Here is a 12,994-nt window from a genome sequence, read left to right as displayed (position 1 = left end):
CCAGTTCACGTAAAACCCCCAATTTCCCAAAATCCATGCATCAATTCATTAAGAAAGAAATATCTTCATCCGAAGTCGGTTAGTTCTTTGCGAAGTTCGTGGATAACATCATGCAAGCCTCTAGACCTTGCCTCGTTCGGTAATGAGGCTCCTGTCTTCATATTTAGTTCTTCTTTGGCTCTTCATTGAAGGATTCCTCGGGTTTTGGTGCCGAGTTCTCATCGTTAACCTCGTCGGACTTCCGATCTTCGCCCTCATCGCCGGTAATTTCTCCCCATGCGGAGCTTCGGCGGCTAACACGACCAGAAGCCATGGCAAGCGGACTTCCCACGCCACCAGAGATACTGGCAGCAGTGCTGTCATTTCGGCCATGTGAAGGCGCACCACTCCGAATACTAGCCCCATCACCCGTCACCGGGTTCTGCTTAGCGGTGTAGAGGCTGCCCCGTTCGCCGCCAGCACTGCCCAGGGGAGCGGTGCCTGAGGAAGAATAGACGCTAATGCGCTCAGCACTTGCGAGGCCGACGATGCTGGGTCGGCTTAGTACGCCTTGAGCGTTGAAAGCCGAGGAATTGGACGGTTCAATCACGTTGCCGCTCAAAACACTCAGTGGCAGACTTTCGCGACTGCCACCGAAAACTGAGGATGGGGCCAACGCACGGACCGAGGCATTTGTGTCCAGGGAGTTCCTGCGGCGCCTCTTCGAGGAGCTCGCAAGTGTGAGTATGGAAGCATTGTCGGTCAGGACATTGTTTGCGGTCGCAGTGCTGTACGTCATAGAATGGCTATGTGGGATGAGGTGCGGGGGTACGGCGGTCGCGGGCGATGAAGAGGAAGGAAACTGGTGCGAAAATTGGACCTGTTGATTCCCAGAGTTCTGTGTGGAGCTTCCATGTGCTTGTCCATGCTGTGGATTCGGCGCAGGGTACAGTTGAGTGGATGGGGCGGCGGACTGCACGGTGGTCAAGGTGGTGGTTAAGGATCGAATTGAGGGAGCGGGTGACGAGAATGTGCTACCCTCTCCTCCCCCATGCGAGCTGATCCCTCCGCCTCCTGTTGCTAATGTCCCTGCCTTCGAGTACCCTGCATCTGAGATGACAGTGTCGCCGTTAGTGGAGACGGTAGGGGCGGTCGATTTGGCGCTGGTTGCGGGTAGCTGGCTCTCATATCCGGAGTAAACCATGGATGGATCGCTTCGAGAATGAGATTCTTGGCCATCATGGTCATCGATCTCCGAGTATGAATCGTTCTGGGTGGGGCGATTGAGGGTCCCTGACAACGGATATGGGTTGTTTCCTTGGCCCACGCTCTTCTTCCCCTTGGCGACTGTGTGACGCTTGTTGGACCAGCGATGGGAGCCTGATTCGGAGGAACTTTTGAGACTCGCAAGACGCTTCATCCAGCTGGAGAATGGGCGGCGACGACCATTGCGATCTATTTGCATATTGATGAGCGACTTATTTTCAAACAGGTCAGCTGTTCAGTACCCGGGGTCTTACCGTGCGCCCGCGCGAGCCCTTCAGCTGTAGCCATGTCAAATTCCGGTAGAGACCGTTGGAGTTGGGCCCCAGATGTTACTCAAGAGTAGCAACGTTGAAGCAAGTGGCAGCTCGACACTGAGGCGAATGGGAGGTGCGGGAGGACTGTTTATCCGCACAGGTCATGTGCCCGCCCTTGATGGCAAGATCGCCTCCGTCAACTTGGCGGATTGGGGCAACGTCTCAATAGTTTTGTCATTCTGTCTACTAACTTCAACCCCTTTCGAATTTGAAATTTGATTCAAACGTGATGACGGCTTTGAAGGAGTGGCAGCGTTCTTGCCGTTCTATGAGCCCCGCTGTCCATGCGATGGAAATGCCTTGAAATACCAGCAGCAACTTTGTTACTGGAGCTTATTTCGTAATGCCTCCGAGAGCAGGCATTCAACCACTTCCTTCTGATGTGATCGCCAAACTCAAATCTTCAACCTCGATCACTCATTTGAACGGAGTGATTGTTGAGTTGGTCAAGAACGCACTAGATGCGAATGCACATACTGTCCATGTCTCTGTGGACTTTAAGCGCGGAAGTTGCATAGTAGAGGATGATGGCGATGGGATCCGACCGGCCGAGTTCGAATCCACGGGTGGCCTTGGGAAGGCACACTGTAAACATCCCTTGTGGTTATGAATTGAGATACACCGATTGACTGGTTACAGATACATCAAACTTCCAGAACAGAGGTGCCTATGGGCAACGTGGACTTTTCCTGGCTTCTTTGGCTTCTCTGTCCTTGCTGACTGTGACTGCGCGCCACAGACAGTATCCGACTACCAACGCCATTGTATTCCATCATTCGAAGCCTGTCGCGCGACTCATTCCTGCGCCAGCGCACCGAAGTCTCCGATTTGGTGAACATGGCACCTGTGTGACTGTCAATGACCTCTTCGGTAACATGCCAGTCCGTGTGAAGAGCCGCGCTTTAGCTCTTCAAAAGTTTGATGAAATGGAAAGAGAATGGGTCCAACTCCGATATTCGTTGGTTTCTCTCATGCTATCCAATATACAGCTATCTAAATTGGTGATTTTTGACATGGAAAGAGGGAAGAAAATCACCATACGTCCAGACCTCTTGACACAGAGTGAGAGCTCTGAATCTCCTTCCGGTGAGATGAACCTGAGGCGCATCGGGTCTATCCTTGCCCCCTCCGCCATGATTGACTCACGAAATATGGATTCCTGGCGTATAATGTCTGCCACCAGTCCCGATCTCATCATTCGTGCTGCCCTGTGCACTATGCCAAGCCCCTCAAAGAAGTGTCAATTCATTTCTTTGGGCAAGGATCCGGTTTTCCCAAGAAACAGCTCGAATGTTTTGTTCAGCGAGGTCAACAGACTAGTATCGATGTCTGACTTTGGAAACGCTAGAGCTGCCTCTGACGCCGCAACTTTACCATGTCCCTTACCTCTGCACGGAGAATCCGATGCACCGAATAGTGTGGGAAGCAGGACTTGGGCGAAGCCCATCAACAAATGGCCAATGTTCTATATACGTATCGATACGAGTTCTCTCGGGCCGGTTGACTGCATTGAACCATCTACCGAGTCCGAAGAGTCCCTTCGACATATCCTGGATGTGCTTGGAGCGATGATTCTGGAGTTCTTAAAACAGCAGAACTTGCGACCTCGTGCTATAAAGCGACAAAGGAAGATTTCCAAACGATCTCAAGAATCCAGCAGTCTTTCCCGGGCGGGGTCTTGCCAGTCTTCGAGCTCTCTAACTCAATTTGGTCAGGCAACGAGCACAGAAGAGATATTCAACGGCCGTCATAAGCTACCTACTTTTGGAAGATCACAGTCCGTGAACTCCGGTGTTCATTTCAACAATTGGTCTAGAGTCAAGGCAGCAAATGCATCTGAGTCTCCGGCTCCCCTGACTGGACTTGGCTCAGGGAATATTGCCCCAAACAATAGAAATCTCCCCGCAGAGGCCAATATTCTTGCACCTCCAGGACAGCCACGGACTCATTTCCAATTACGCAAATATGATGGCAATCACCCTACCCCATCGGATGAAATCCATAAAGACTCAGCGGCCTCATGTAATGTCACCAAACAAGTCCAGACCTGCGATGATCCTTCATCTCAGTCATCGGCTGACAGTCTGATTTCCTGGATTGATCCGCACACCGGAAAATCGCATTTGATCAACTCACGAACCGGTTTGATAGTTGGCCCCAAATCACTCCCAGATGGTCCCCGATCCACTAGCTTCTTTACTACACTACAAAAACTTGGACTCTCTGACAAGCCGCAACCGTCCTCTACTTCAAAGCTCTGGGTGGACAATTTGATTGAGGCATGGGATAATCCCATTTTCGCCCGTTCTGAACTGCAAATACCGCGTCTTGCCACTGGAGCAGACACCTCACAAACTAAATTATGCTCTCACGATTGTTTTGGAGAGATTGGATCTCTTGGCACCTCCCAATTCGCGAAGTTCAAGGGAAGATTGCGCCGTCACGACCTCGCAATGGCAACTGTAATCGCCCAAGTCGATCAGAAGTTCATTCTGACCAGATTTGGCTCGTCACAGTACGGTACTTCTGGAGATAATGATTCGGGTGCTTTCTTAGTCTTGATTGATCAACATGCAGCAGATGAGCGTTGTCGAGTGGAAGATTTGTTTGCGAACATGTTCATCTCAACTAGTGCTTCACGCCATCCTGAAGTTCAAACGGTGGAAATCGATTGTATCTCATTTCGAATTTCCTCTACCGAGGCTTCTCTCTTCCAAAAATACAAAAATTTTTTCAAGCACTGGGGGATTCACTACGGAATCGACAAGAGATCAGAAGAAGGCGTTGGGATGATTGTTTCCGTTTATGCGCTTCCGATTCTCATTGCCGAGCGCTGTCGACTTGAGCCAACTCTAGTTGTCGACCTACTCCGCCGTGAGATCTGGACAGCTGAGGAAGAGGACAGCAGACCAGGAAGATCACTAGATTCCCGAGAGGATTTCTTACGGAACTATCACTATGGTTATGGTGAATCATCGTTGCATGAATCGATGGATAGCATCGCTCACCCATGGATACACAAAATGAACGGCTGTCCGCAAGGCATCTTGGATATGCTGAACTCTCGCGCCTGTCGAGGAGCGATTATGTTCAATGACTCATTGAACAATGACGAATGCAGGGCATTGGTCACACGACTTTCACGATGTGCCTTTCCATTTCAATGTGCCCATGGTCGGCCTTCCATGATACCTATTCTTGACCTTCGGTCACAAGCTGGAAGGGACAGCTTGGCCTTTGTTGACGGAGACTTGCCCACTAACGATGACGAACACGGCAACAACCAATTGAGATTTCTAGATGCTTTTCAGGCGCAATACGAAAGTTAAAAGACTGGGTACGACCCACTTGGCAGTTCTGTATATCTTATCGTGTTAACGAACAAAAATAATTCACACTTCATCAACGTTTCCATGATAATCGTTATCATCCTGTTAAACAAGCATGGTTTCTGGCCCCCGCCTGTCTTTCATTTTCGAAACGCTTGCCCCTCATCATGGTCAGAATGGCCAAGCCACGTCAAATTCGAGGCATTTGATACATCACATGCTAATTTTATAGAACAAGTGGCATTTACATGACCATTCAAAATAATTCGTACTGTTTGGTGACAATACCTAGGCTGTTCGTCATTTTTCAATTTTCAGGCCAAAAATTAGAATTGCATAGCGGAGTAGCTTCGTTCCGTCGAAGAAATTTCTTGTTCGAAGGGAGTACCTACGTGAGGTCTCAGCCCGCCACTTAGTCGTCTGTCAGCCCTAAGCATGTATGAACTAGCATGAACTCTATTCGTCATGCAAACCATGCTTCTGTACGCTACCCATGCAGAGTCAAAATAGATTCCGATTAGTCTCAACTTTGCACTTCGCAGATCCAGGCATCTCCATTGTGCTACATGAACTCTTGCGAACTACGGACTTGCGTTGTGACAGCATATTCCTTTCAACCTTGTGCGGGGCTTTTGACGTATCCCTTGCAGTGCCTGTCGATACCTTATATGAGAGATCTATATCGAGGCGTAGCACAGACTCGCTGATGTGGAAGGTGGCGGAGGGGCTTTATGCAAGGATCTCCGCCATCGGGAACAGGAGCAGAGAGATACATCACTTCGCTCTTCAATTGAACTTTGAGGCTGTTACACACTTCTCGGTGGCTTTATACGACGAACTTACCTTATGAACCTAATCAGGTTTGCACTGCATTCTCAAAAGGAATATCTCTTTTGGTGGATCACGTAGACCCAAGCTGGGATTGTATAGTACCAGAACCCAGGGAGAAGAAATACAATTCGTATTTACCGAATTTTCAGTATTGAAGGTTTACTCAGTGTTCAGTTATTTTATGTATTTTTATTTCAAAACCAGTGTGTCTTTAGTTCGTATGGATTGGACGGCTGTATTGCTGCGAAGGCTGCTGGCACGTAGACCGGTCCTCCATGATACGTTTTTTCATTCGAACAGTAAGCAATATTTGGAAAACTGGCATCCTCAGTAGCTGTACTCAAGGTCTGGTTGTTTGTTCCTTGCAGCAATCCTAAGACATAGTGTTGGCGGTTTTTCTCCTACTCGTTGCTCTCGAAAGCATGTAAGCGAAGAATTTATTTTCAGGACATGAGCAATTCCGATGCAATAATGTTACGAATAAATCTGGTAACTTTAAGAGAATTGGCCAGTTGCCCCGAACAGTCCGCGAAGCCTGTGGACTTGGTTAACTTACACTTCTTGCATTCGGAGCAACTTGAACCCTCGCAGTCAGGCAAGGGTTTATCTATCTATTAAAATACGCATCACTCAATGATATCGTATGCCCAGTGCATTTTCAATATACGTAGTTAAGTTCTATAGAAGTAATTCATGACTTGCTTGGTTTCGCCATTGTGGCTACTTATCTCGAGCACCACGAAAAGGTGCAAGTCCTGCTCGAGGGTGTCGTAGACAGGGTCCCTACGACTGGACACCACTACTTTTCTCTCTTCTTTTTTTTTCTCCTCATCTTTCTCTTTGCCTCCTTGAATGTATGTGCATAGTGTTTGCTATCCCTCCTACCTAGTCGTCGGTCATGGTTCGGCGCGTCGGCAGGAGTTCAAGATCTTCTCTTTGTCATCCCGATGGTATAGAGTATCTTCCTATCCCCAACACAAGACAAACATCCCTTGGTATCTGAAGAAATGGTTCCCTCTTCCTTCGCCATCCTCATGTTTGAGCCGCTGATGTAGTCACAGCCAACATTTTCCTTCCTCTGTGGCCCTGGTTCTTCGTCTTCCCCTTGCTCTTCTTCTTATTTGCGGACATGAAAACATGAACCGCGCATCCTTCCACAGCCTCTTTCTCTTGCCCCTTTTCCGGCTCTTCTTCAGTCTCATCAATCTCCTCAATATCGTCCAGCATAACGATTCGCGTAATGTCTTCCCCGGTAGCGGGCATTGCCCAGCGAAGGGTTTTCTCCATCATCTCTTCAAATTTTTCCTCTGTGAATTGCTGAGGCTCGGTGTAATGGATATGAACCCGTTCAGTGAGGTATCCGTAGAGAACACGGACTTGGGCGCCAGGGTAGATTGAGATAATGAGTGCCTGAAGCTCTTATCAGCTTCCACTTCACTCAAGGGTGGCTGCCGGACGCTGTATCGGATAGTCTTGACTTACAGGAATGATATAGTTGATGGAACCCTTCTTGGCACGGTTATATTTGTCTGAGAGGTGTTCTGCACGCCTTTGGCTCTGCATTCCGCCTTTTATCATGGCGATGAGGAGCTCCATCTCCGTGGCGGAGGGTCGATTTATTTCTGGGGTGTTGTATTCATCCGTGACAAACGTCACAATACGGTGGCTATTGGGGATCTGCGCAGCGCGAGGGATGTAGGCGGACACAGGGCTGTCTCTGATAATACCCCGGCCCTCAGTGGCAGAGTCGGTTTTGAAGGATTTGAAGCCACTTGGGCGCCGATATCTGCTGGCGCGGATACGGTAGTTTTCGAGCTCATGGGAAAGCTCGTCCCGGATTTTGAGGTCGCGCATTGGAGAGCTATCTTGCCCTTTGGAAAGGCGGGTCTTCAGAGGGATCTTTCTAACAGCGGCGCGGCGGTGGATGGGTTGGTTCTTTTTCTGATAGAGAACCTTTTCATCTGTTGGCATGAAGAATGGAGAGGTAGAGTTGGAGCACCAGGTTTCTCCAGTGGTGAAGTCGAGAGGATGCAGGCCGACTCGTTTTCGACTGAGCCAGTGGTCGAGATCCTTCTCAGGGGATGCGTGTCTCTTTGCGTAATTGAGGGCGAGGAGCATGCCCTCCAGGCCTTGTTCCTGGCGCTTATAGCGCCAGTACCAAGTCGGCTCTTGTCTCCTGTGGAGCCGCATGGTGGGTGGTATTGGATGAAGATAAAGAAAAGAAGAGAAGAAGACGAAGGACAGGAACGAAGCTTAAATCCTATACTCCGATTCTATAAAGTATCAGGAGGAAGAATTGACAGAAAATTGACAGAAAACTAATACGAATTCGACTGAATTGTGAAGCCTAATCTGAGAAAGGGAAAGTGCCTTTTCTAGGTGACGATTGTATACCCTCGTTTCCCAAAAGCGCAATCGGAGCAAAGGCTAACTGACGTACAATGCACGACTTACCAATGAACGCGTTAGCTGCCATCCAAATTGGAAAATTCCATTTTTCAATGGGGATTCTTCTACTATTTTCAATGATACTACTGTGAACTACGGTCATGTTCGCTTGAAATCGAATCCATAAAAGCCTTTTTGCATTCCAGGAAAATTTTAAGATTGCACTTGTACAGAAGCCGCGAGGCTTATATCCTTTCTAGGAAGGACTTGGGGGACAATAAAAAAGACATACATAAAAATCCCTTGTCCCATCCGCCGATCAAAATGGAAAACGACCCAAAGAAAAGAAACGAAAGAAGGCCCAGTATGTACTCCGTTTTTCCAACCCGGACCCATTTCCAATCGCTTTTCTGATGCCATTTCTTGCAGGGATGAAAAAAAAGATGTGAGCGCCGCCTGAAGAGAACAAGGAGATGATGAAAGAATAAAAGAGGATATTCACAAAGCAATTGGGACAGGTGGCGAAAAGAAACATTATGCAGCCAGCATGGTAATAGAAATGGGCCGAAGGAAACTGGAATAAAACACCGAGTAGAACCATACCATGAAAGAACGCAGCATGAGGAATAGCACAAGTCATCAGTCGTCAATATGGTGCAAGGGTATGATATGAATGATGAAGTGAGAGGGGATTTAGCCATTAGTCGCGACGGACTTGGGCTTCGAGGGATGAGTCCAGGAGAGGAAATCAAATTTGTCCTTGGCGTTTTCGAGTATGGAGGGATTAGATTCGGCTGAGGAGGATTGGGGCTGACTCTGAGCCTGAAGATTGCCGCCGCTACGGGAGGGCTCTCGTGGTTCGACGACCAGTGACCGACGGTAAAAGGTCTGCGCAGTTGTCTCGCCATTAGATCGTACTCGCACCAGCTCGTTCTGCATCCAGGTTTGCAGCTCAGGAACCTCGGTCAGGCGATAGGGAATCTGGAATCTTTGGAGCTCGCTAATGATCTTGGCCGTCTTCATATGCTTATCGAAGTTGATCACGGCCATCTCACCGTCCTCCGTCGGCAGGGAGCGGAGAGACTGGTTACCATGATCCACGAAAGTCAGATCAGTCAAGTAGGTACCGACGAATGGCAAGCATGGAGGCACATGGTTCTGAAGGCGCTGACGCAGTACAGCATAATTCCGGGATACGTCGACGATGCTGCGAAGGTGTTCCAGGGTGGCCTTGGTCTTCTGAGACACGATATCCCAGGTGCGCTTCAGCCGAGAGATCATGGACAAGTTGAGGGAACAGATAATAGCCATGAGAGAATCATAATTGTTCAGTTCCAGGCACTTGTTGGCAATCTTAACCCAGTGCTTGATGGTAGCGGCGCGCTTCTTGGGCTCCTCCAGGTAGAGGATAGAGTCGGCGACCAAATGAGCCAGATCAGTCGACAAGGTCGACATGGCACGGACGTTGACCGCGAGCGAGCCTGATTTCCGAGTCCACTCAGTGTCGAGAAGCTCCTCGGGTAGAATGGAGCAAAAGATACGCGACTCTTTGATGGTGAGTTGGCGAGCCAGCTCGAGGGGATCAAAGTCGAGAATGGTGATGGAGGCATCCCCGGTCTTCCACTGTTTGAGCAGATTGAGCTCCTTCTTTCCGAGGGTGGGGGGAGGCAGGGGAGTGTCAGGGTGCACGTATTGGGCAATGGCAGTGTTTGTCTTGCCCATGGAAGACACCAGACGAGGAACAACAGGGCCGTGGACAGCAGATACCTTGTCTGCCAGATCCAAAAGACGCTTGCCCGCTGTGGGTAGATCCGCCGTCAGACGCGTCTTCGCAAAGTTGATGATGTACTCGAGCGCAGTGTTGTCCCGGTCGTGGCGCCAGTGAGACTCGAGCCACCCCTTGAACACATTGTAAACACGCAACCGGACTGGCCCGGCAGCGTGGGGGGTGTCGCCGATGTACTCAAACCGCTCAGTGAGAGCCTCGGCAAACTCTAAGGGCGTGGCGAAGAGGCGAAAGGTCAGATAGAAGGTCGAGACGAACATGGCATCAGGCGTGGACTGATGGGCGGTGAGCTTCTCGATCAACGCGCGCAGGCTGCCGCCCATGACTTGGCCCTCCTTGTAGACCAATTCGTGGGCGTAGGTCTTCTCGAGAAGGTGGGCCTCGGTCTCCTCGTTCTCCTCCGCCAAAGTCGAGTGGCTCACACTTTCCTTCAGCGAAGGCACCTGGAAACTTCCGTGGAAGCTTCCACCAATGTCCGGCGAGGTCGCCCGGGTCGAAGTCTGCGAGAGACCGCTCATTTCGGAGTCGCGGGCGTGGCTGTTGTAAGTGAAGCTGCTACCCGTGCTCGTGACACCTCGACCGAAGGACTCGCTCATGTCCGACTTCGGATGACTTTCACGGTAGGTGCTGTCGTATGAAGAGAAAGACAGTTTCTCAAGATGGGTGGGGAGGATGGCAGAGTTGGGGAGAGAGGAGATGGCAGAGTTGGGGAAAGAAGACAGCGTCGAGGGGTGACTGCTGGACGTGAGGTGCGATTGGAAAGAAGAGGGTGTGGCCGCATCGGTGAGGCCAGGGGTGGAGGGCGAGTAGGTTGAGTTTGGAATCGTGAGCGGCGGGGGAAGACGAAGAGACCGTTCCTGCGGTTTGTCCTGCTCGGCGGGTGTGTTGGGCGAAGTTAGCGAGGTGACGATGCCCGGCACATCTTGAGTGTCGGCAGTCGACGTGGGAGGAGCGGCCACTTCCTCGTCCAACGAATCGAGCTCGATATCTCCGATTTGCTCCAGCACCAGGCGAGCTTTGGCCAGACAATTGCCAGCAGCGCGGACACAGTCCGTTGCAGCGTCGACCAGACGCTTGCCTTCGTCCGGCATGAACACTAGGTCGTCGTCGTGCAAGTTGGCCGGCCGAAACACGTCGCGGGCAGCATGGACGAGCTCTGCCAGCTTCTCACACATCGACTCGCGTGCCTCCTCCAACAAGGCGCCTCCTTGGGTATCATGCTCAGAGACCGCTTCGACGACGTTCAGAAGACCACGGCAGGACTGAACGGCCTGCTGAGTGGTGAGAACCAGCTCGGTTGAGGAGCGCGACTGCATGTGAAGGCCGATGAAGGAGCCCAGAACGCCCAGAAAAGCATCATAGGTCGTGCCGAGACGCTCGGAGGCCAGGTTTTGCGACCGGATCGCGCCTGACGGGGCCGAGTATGAAATCCGGTGTGACACCGAGATACGCTTGGTTGAAACCGAGACAGGTCGATGAGGGGGGTCCATCATCTCGGTTCGCATCGATGCTCGGCTTGCATCCATACGGCTGTGGTTCATCTGTCGGGATTCAGTGCAGTCGATGCCGTCGCATGTCGTGTCGGCGAGAGTGAATGTTTCTGAAGCAGGCGTTGGAGGCATGTCATGCAGACTCCGGCCATCGCTGGCTGTCTCCAGCTCGGCAATCGTCCGACTCAGACCAACTTCCTCATTCCAGACGTCGAGAAATCGGACGCCCCGAGTGACAATCTTGAAGGCTTTGAGCAACATCTCATCCAGGATGGCCTCGACCTCATCTTCCGCTGGCGTTCCGTTGGCAACTTCTTGAAACCTTTTCGCGGTTTTGACAAGCGACGACAGATCCGACAGTAAGGCTTTGCGAATCCTTCGCAATCCATCATACTTCTTGACTAGGGGGATTCCCGAGTCAGACACTCAGACTTCTCCTATTCAAGAAGTCAGTGGATCCAATCTGGCTGGATAGTCCTTGCAATATAACAAAATATCAAAAAAAAGTGACCTACCAGAAGAAAGCGAACACCAGCAATGGGGCCACGCATCAAATCCTGATTTCCGAAATCCTTCAAAGATGATCCACATCCGCCACGGATGATATCCCAGAAATCAGTCAGCGCTTTTAATAATGGACGCATAGGCAATTGGTCGTATGCTTCGCAGTAGTTGGTCGGGAGCCAGCCTCGATTTCCCGAATCCAACAAGGTACCGTCAGCCCAGCCATTGGTATGAACGGAGTGGACCAGAATGATATCGCCCTGGTCGAGGGGCAGCGTGACCGTCGATGGCGAGACATCGCCGGCCGGGTGAAAAGGATAGAAAGCGCGCAGGTAGTTGTGAAAAACCGCTCTCGGGGGGTTCTGATTGCTCCATGCTGGCTTCCGGTTGCTGGGTTTGCGGCGTTACCGGCGGCGTCATCTCCGAATGGCCGCTATGCGAATAGAATCGAGACGGGATGAATTTGGCGTCAGGGTCCGAGGGTGATGTGGTCGACACAGTAATGTTCGGATTCGACTTGGCGATCTTTAATGGTGGGATATTTGGCTTCATTGATTCCATCTCTCGTCCATTCGCTATAGATTGATTTCGGTTGCCGATAAATGCCGTGGTGGTCACTGACCGGAGGCGGGGTGGGCGTTTAGACGAGAATCAACGCAATTGACATCCTTTGAGGGCTCCAGGTGCTAATCGACAAAAGATAGAGGACAAGGAAGCCTTAGGAGACGGCGGCGAGTCGTGACCTAGGGTTGGTGAATAGTCGGATCGCCAGAGGGCTGGGGATGATGATCCTACGCATCAAGGTTAATTGGAGGGGCGCAGGACAAAGGGCGAGTGATTCAATCGCAGAGCACAGAGTAATGGAGAGTGTTTGTTCTCCCCAGTGGAATGTACGATTCCAAGGGAGTCGAGGGAGTCGAGGGGAAGAAAGTAGGGCACGGAATGCTGGGGGAAGGGTGCAAGTTGAAGGCCGTCAGAGGCGCTGCACGGAGAGAACTCGAAAGGATAGCAACCTACGCACCACAACAATAACAATGCAATCAAACTATAAACAGTAATTAAACGTCTCTCCGGAGAGCGAAATGATTGAGCGTCCAAAGCGATTGA

General features: G+C 50.8%; 4 protein-coding genes across 4 annotated transcripts; 1 reads left to right on the top strand and 3 right to left on the bottom strand.

Annotated features, from left to right (window-relative positions):
* Nucleotides 1-163: 163 nt before the first annotated feature.
* N7462_009430 (uncharacterized protein) lies at nucleotides 164-1,533 on the bottom strand (the record flags this gene model as incomplete). The annotated part of the gene is made up of 2 exons (XM_057081144.1): nucleotides 164-1,434; nucleotides 1,500-1,533. The coding sequence occupies 2 exons, from the start codon at nucleotides 1,531-1,533 to the stop codon at nucleotides 164-166; spliced, it is 1,305 nt and encodes a 434-aa protein (XP_056929981.1).
* A 369-nt stretch (nucleotides 1,534-1,902) lies between these two features.
* N7462_009429 (putative DNA mismatch repair protein (Mlh3)) lies at nucleotides 1,903-4,888 on the top strand (the record flags this gene model as incomplete). The annotated part of the gene is made up of 2 exons (XM_057081143.1): nucleotides 1,903-2,146; nucleotides 2,199-4,888. The coding sequence occupies 2 exons, from the start codon at nucleotides 1,903-1,905 to the stop codon at nucleotides 4,886-4,888; spliced, it is 2,934 nt and encodes a 977-aa protein (XP_056929980.1).
* Nucleotides 4,889-6,751: 1,863 nt separating this feature from the next.
* Nucleotides 6,752-7,909, bottom strand: N7462_009428 (uncharacterized protein; the record flags this gene model as incomplete). The annotated part of the gene is made up of 2 exons (XM_057081142.1): nucleotides 6,752-7,129; nucleotides 7,202-7,909. 2 exons carry the CDS (start codon nucleotides 7,907-7,909, stop codon nucleotides 6,752-6,754), a joined length of 1,086 nt encoding a protein of 361 aa, XP_056929979.1.
* An 891-nt stretch (nucleotides 7,910-8,800) lies between these two features.
* On the bottom strand, nucleotides 8,801-12,439 carry N7462_009427 (guanine nucleotide exchange factor; the record flags this gene model as incomplete). Its single annotated transcript, XM_057081141.1, has 3 exons — nucleotides 8,801-11,779; nucleotides 11,899-12,249; nucleotides 12,296-12,439. 3 exons carry the CDS (start codon nucleotides 12,437-12,439, stop codon nucleotides 8,801-8,803), a joined length of 3,474 nt encoding a protein of 1,157 aa, XP_056929978.1.
* Nucleotides 12,440-12,994: the final 555 nt, after the last annotated feature.

The sequence above is a fragment of the Penicillium macrosclerotiorum genome (genome assembly GCF_028827735.1).
Source record: "Penicillium macrosclerotiorum strain IBT 26536 chromosome Unknown utg000009l_segment0_segment0, whole genome shotgun sequence".
Lineage (NCBI taxonomy): Eukaryota > Fungi > Ascomycota > Eurotiomycetes > Eurotiales > Aspergillaceae > Penicillium > Penicillium macrosclerotiorum.
This window is presented reverse-complemented; position numbering and strand designations above follow the sequence as displayed.